Source organism: Pygocentrus nattereri, chromosome 4, assembly GCF_015220715.1.
Source record: "Pygocentrus nattereri isolate fPygNat1 chromosome 4, fPygNat1.pri, whole genome shotgun sequence".
NCBI classification, from domain to species: Eukaryota; Metazoa; Chordata; class Actinopteri; order Characiformes; family Serrasalmidae; genus Pygocentrus; species Pygocentrus nattereri.
The window spans coordinates 47940299-47946458 of record NC_051214.1 but is presented as its reverse complement, the minus strand read 5'-3'; the positions used below and the strand labels follow the sequence as shown (position 1 = coordinate 47946458).

General features: G+C 41.4%; 1 protein-coding gene across 1 annotated transcript in view; it reads left to right on the top strand.

Annotated features, from left to right (window-relative positions):
• Positions 1-5872, top strand: part of LOC108426284 (serine/threonine-protein phosphatase PP1-beta catalytic subunit-like) — a 16205-nt gene extending 10333 nt beyond the window's left edge. Inside the window, exons 6-8 of the mRNA XM_017695646.2 lie at positions 46-197; positions 735-869; positions 2760-5872. Of these exons, the coding sequence (XP_017551135.1) occupies positions 46-197; positions 735-869; positions 2760-2864 (392 nt within the window). The 3' untranslated portion in view covers positions 2865-5872. The remainder of the gene's footprint in view (positions 1-45; positions 198-734; positions 870-2759) is intronic.
• The last annotated feature ends 288 nt before the right edge of the window (positions 5873-6160 follow it).

The following is a 6160-nucleotide window of genomic DNA, read 5'->3' as shown; positions in this document are numbered from 1 at the left end:
CCCACGACTGCCCTCTTATTGCTGAAAAAGGCTTTTTATTATCAGGGCTGCTGTGTGACCTGCTTTGGTCAGATCCGGATAAAGACGTTCAGGGCTGGGGTGAGAATGACCGAGGCGTGTCCTTCACCTTCGGGGCTGATGTGGTCAGCAAGTTCCTCAACCGCCATGACCTAGACCTTATCTGCAGAGCACATCAGGTAAGACTATGGGGGGGTATAAAAGGCAGTTTTGCTCTGAATGAACCCACTTTAAAACAAGAGCGTGAGTCAAAATACACTCCAAAACAGTAATGATTCAGATGTGACGACAGGCTCGCTCTTTGGTGCTAACATTTTTCTGAATATTTTAAAAACTTCTGTGTGTATTCAAAATGTGAGCTTTTGCCACCAAAGCTGAGAGATTCTTGTTTATTCTGGATTGACAGAACACCTGTTGGGGACTGTAACACATCATAAAACTGCTTTTTGTGTTGTGAAAATGACTAATGATGTCCTAATTCTGGCTAATAAATATTCAAATTGCATTTCAAAAAGTACAAGTACATTTGCCTGCAGACAGGAAGGGGCTGTGGTGTGTGGCCTTATATTTACATTTAATAAGAATAATAACAAAATAATGAAGATTATGCATGTTATCCACAGTTTTATGTGAGTTTGCACAAGTGATTTGCTCAGGAGCAGCTCAGGTCACGTGAAGTCTGTGTGTGCAGTTCTGACTTGTGTTCATATCTGCAGGTGGTTGAAGATGGTTATGAGTTTTTTGCCAAGCGGCAGCTGGTCACGCTGTTCTCCGCCCCAAACTACTGCGGGGAATTTGACAACGCCGGAGGCATGATGAGTGTGGACGAGTCGCTCATGTGCTCTTTTCAGGTAAACGCATAACAAATGACCGCGTCGTACCTGAACATACAAAAATATATAATGAGAAAAAAATACATATACATACACATTAAACTCTAAATATATACACACATGTCTACACACGGTATATTTCAGTGGACACTAATACGTTATGAAATAAAAGCTGTAATTGTACAGCTGTACACATTATCATATATGCAATAACTGAGTCTGAAGGAGATAAATGAGACGCACGGTACACAGTGGATGGAATATTGATTGTCAAGATTGATTTAACCCCTTGAATCCTCAACATACTATTATTTTTAATCCTAAAATATGACGACAAGGACTGAATATGAATTGAAGGAAAGCAACGACAATGTGTATAAATTATTCAGTAAATACACATGTAAAAAAAGATGGTTCTTCAAGGGTTCTGTATAGTAAAGAAAACGGTTCTAGAACCATGAACACTCACAGAACTCTTTGCGTGATTAAAGGGTTCTATGCGTCGTGAAAGGGTTCTATATGGCACAAGAAGTGTTCTGTAATTGTAACAGTGTCAGGCTTGGAATAATAATGTCTTTTTGGAGCTGTGTAGAACATTTTTCAAAAAGGTTCTATGTAGAACCATCTACAGCACATTCTCCGTCAATGTGAAGAACCATTTTCTGTACTAAAGAACCCTTGAAGAACCTTCTTTTAAGTGTGTACCATAGCATACATGTTATGAGGGTGAGAAACTGAAGTGGGGGCCCATAGAGAGGATGTAAGGGCTTAAATGGGAATTCCACTCAAACCATTGTGATGTAAATACAGACAATCAGAGCGTTTTGCTGTGCAGTGGTTCACATTTCTTTACAGTGGTGGTGATGGGAACCAGGGGTCGCCACACTACAACACGAATATAGACATTTTATTTACTATCCAGAACCTCCAGTGAACCTTCTGAGTTTTATATGGAATGTTGATGAACGTTCACTGCATGTACCCCTCTATCACGAACCTGTCAAAAAAGTTAAGTGATACTTTTTTAATCCCACAAACGGGGAAATTCCACCTCCGCATTTAACCCATCCGTGAAGTGAAACACCACATACACACTAGTGAGCACACACACTAGGGGGCAGTGAGCACACTTGGCCGGAGCGGTGGGCAGCCCAACCCAGCTAGCCGACTGACCAACTTTCTAGGGAATCAGGGTTGGGATGTAACAGAATAGTATTATTAAGTAAGTATTATAATATGTATCCAGAATATGAATGAAATATCTGTAGATATCTGTGTTCGGTGATGTTTGGTGAAAGCCGTATTCAGAGTAGAGTTACTTTATCATGAATCTTTATAATACCTACCGTCAAAATCAAGAAAAAGACCCGGCATCAGGGCTTGCTTATTAACTATTTTAAAATCAGTGCTTGGCGTATAGTAAACATGCTCGTTAGACAAATTCTAAAGAGGAACTTAATTCGACCAGCTTCTTTACACACCCTGAAGCTCCTGCTAAAGCCTGAGTAGACTGATAAATCAGGGCAGTGATCAGTTATTAATATCAGTGTTACTGAGCTCTGCTAAACCTCGCTCTCCTTTCATTCTGTGAGATGAGAGTCATGAGAGAGGAAAATGAAAGTTATGAATTTTTTTTATTAATTAAGAGACCCTTATTAGTCCCACAAACGGGGAAATTTAACCCATCCGTGAAGTGAAACGCCACATACACACTAGTGAATACACACACACTAGGGGGCAGTGAGCACACTTGCCCGGAGCAGTGGGCAGCCCTATCCACGGCGCCCGGGGAGCAGTTGGGGGTTAGGTGTCTTGCTTCCAGACCTGCGGCCTGCAGTGCAGTCCAGCGGGTGAGCAGAATGGTGTTGCTGAATAATCCACAGACTGAATGTCCTCTTTTCCGTCCAGATCCTGAAGCCGTCGGAGAAAAAGGCAAAGTATCAGTACGGCGGAGTGAACTCAGGCCGTCCCGTCACTCCTCCCCGCACTGCTCAGGCTCCGAAGAAGAGGTGAGCTGGTTGGCTTTCTGGAGTCCAGTACTGACCCCCCCCCCCCCCCCCCCCCCCCCCCGGGCAGGCCCTTCCCTTCAGCCTCCACTTTACATGTACATACTTTTTTGCTGTGACTGTTTTTTCTTTGCTTGTTTGTTGGTATTTCTGTTGATGATTGATATTGAGTAAAGGACTGTGGTTATACAGTGCAGTGAGACTTGTTGCTCAGCCGTGTGCTACATTACAGCTGCTGCAACATGGATAAATAGATGAAAAGCTGGTGTGTGGGGCTGAGAAGTGAGGTAAGTGGTAAGATAGGACAGTATCTTGCCCTCATAAAAAAGGATGTGGTGTGTTTTTTGAGGACCGATGGGTTTTATTGTATATACTCTTCCAAACCAGTACAGTGCCCCATAAGCTCGGACTTTGCTCAGAAGATGTCCTGCGTTTAGAGCTGGACTTGAAAAATAAGCTTAATTTATTCTTTTGGACACAAGAATGTAAAATTTAATGAGACGTGGAATTAAAGTTCTGCATACAGTGCAAAACTTGAACACATTGCCGTATGTATTTGTCAATAAACAATTAGTGTTATTTGATGAGGGGGGAAAAAAAATAACTAAATGACCTCAAAGGATTCGTTGTAGTTGCACCTTTGTAATTATAACATTTTACCAGTTAGTGCTACCAAGTTTTCTTCACCAGCTTATGTAAAAAAACACTTTAATTTCCAAGGACTGGGTGTATTTCCTTCTAACCCTGTTGCCTGTGTGAATTTTATTATAGACAGTATTTAAATAGCCGGGAATTTGAAATAAGTTCATTCTTAACGAACCTCTGCATGCTCCACCCACAAAATAGTTTGTTGCTAGTTCAGACAAGCTTTAGAGAATGCTGGTAAACTCGCATTCGGCCTAATGAGAAGCTGTAGAACAGACTCCGTTCAGAGCACAAACCCTGTTTTAACATTGTCCTATTCGTTTCGAATGCCATTCATTTTGTATGGATGTGATAGGACACAGTAGTGCTTCAGCTTATGTTAGCCTGGTGGCTAATTGATTGTTCAGTAAATTGATTGTTCAGTAAATTGATCCGATTCAGTAGCGTAGCAGTTTAAACTGGAAACTTTATGTAGCAAATAGGACAAAACTAAATTTCCCATTAGGTTGAACAGACCTCTGACGTTACGTCTCATTCTGTATTTGGCACCACACCCACATTAGGAACTCCGGGCCCAAGCCGCTTTGTTCCATGGCATTTTCAGGAATCGCTTGTCCTGCCCTGTGCTAAATTAAAACGCCCCAAACGTGATTGTGTACGTTTCCTTGTCAGGGGATCCTCTGACGAGGCTGTTTAGCAGTTAAACTACGAATGCTACATGCTGAAATGGGGTAGTGTGGCGAGGTCTGTCTAATGCGGTCAGTTTAGTGTGCTGCTAGCCCTCACCTTCTTACTGGCCTCTGAATTTAGAAGATCTGGTAACACTTGGAGGAAAAACGTCTGATTGACAGAACATATTTGACCGTTTTTGTTTACCACAGGACACTGTAGCAGCTGTTTTCAGTGACGCTACACAATGACGAGACAACAGAGGTCTATAGCGTTTTCCCGGTGTGGTGTAGAGCTTGTTCTACCTTGCAAAAAATCTATGGGTGGGCAGAAGCATGGATGGGTCAATTTTCAGTCTAAAGCTTTAGTCTCATACTAGCACACGAATGGGTTTGGGTAAAAGCTCATATAGTCTAACCAAATTGTCACAGTATACACAAGCCATACTGAAGGCTCTGGGGCAGCGTTGAGCGCCTCATGGATGAAAGAAATCGTGTTAAACACACTACAGAAGTGCCGTTGCTCTGCCCAGCTTGCACATCTATTTATCAAGTGCTCTGATGACCCCGTAGTGTTGCAGACCACGCAAGGCACAGTGCAACTTGACCTCTGTAGATGGAGACACAGGCCTTGTTTCAGTCCTGTGTTTAACATACCCTCGCCACTTGGAAGTGCATCACACCCACTTCATGCAAGGTGAGGAGGGGACTCATTCAGAGGGGACTTTTCAGTTAAAACAAGTACCGAGTACTCAGGTACCCATGCACATCCCTAATTAGAACATGATGTGCGTTAACTGTGAATAATTGCTTTGTCTTGGTTTAAAACCGCATTCTTACTAGCTGTGTAGCCCATTTTGCTACCGAAAATTCAGTCTGAACATGCCAAATTAAACATTGTGGATCCGGAATCTTAAGCTTTTAAAAACCCTGCTGTGGCTTATTTGTCCACCTTTTTTCCAGGTTTGAAATAGAAAATACATCCGATCTGTTGCTGTCTATTCTTATGGGCTCATCTAAACAGCTTGATTTGAGCTGATAAGCAATAGCACAGCCCTTAAGATGGTGTTGGGGATTCCCTCAAGGGGAAATGGCGAGTGCGTGTTGAAGCCGGTGGGTGTGCTTCCGTTTGCAGTGTAAAAATAAGTAGGCAGAGTTCTTGCAGGGCATTTCAAGTGTACTCGTATTATTTGAATGAAACTTTGCACAATTCCCATCTTCTATCCAAATAAACTGAAAAGTGCACTAACATATGAGCTTTTGCCCTCAGCCACTTTGTCTCATCCTCTGAATTTGTTAGCACAGCTGAAAGCAGCAGTAGAAGCCTTGTAATTGTAATTATTGCCTTACACTGCTATTCAATACTGCCATCTGATCTCAAATTCTGACTTATTGTGATTCCTGGTAACGGATGGATGTGCATTTTTTTGCTTTCGTTGTTTTTTTGCCTTTAAATGGTGGAGTTAGGAACTCGGCAGACAGCTTGCTGTTATATAGTGATCTGGTCAGGGTAGGAACCAAGTTAAATTTATTGATTTGTGTGATTAATAAAACATTCACCGATTGGTTTTGATTTGCAGTACAGTTTGCCTTTTTTGACCTGTTACCAAAAGTCAGGAGATGTTGAAGTGTTTTAAATCACTTTTGAGATTTGTACCAGTTTCAAACTCTTTGATTGGAATAAATGGAATAGTGATGTTGATTTTTTTCTGTCCTGATGCATTTTTACTGTCATGTTGCCTGTTACTGTCGTGTTTGTCAAACCTCAGATGACACACACTGAAAACTAAACATTCAAATCTTTGCAAATCAACACTGTCATTTTTACATTGGGATATAATAAACAAATATAATAAACAAATATGCATATTTTTAGGTATCTGCAAATGCATAAAAGTCTAATGTCAGTGCATCTTTACTGAACAAAGCTATAATGCCACTAATGACTAAGCTCACATATCCACTTACAAGTAAAAAAAAATTGATATAA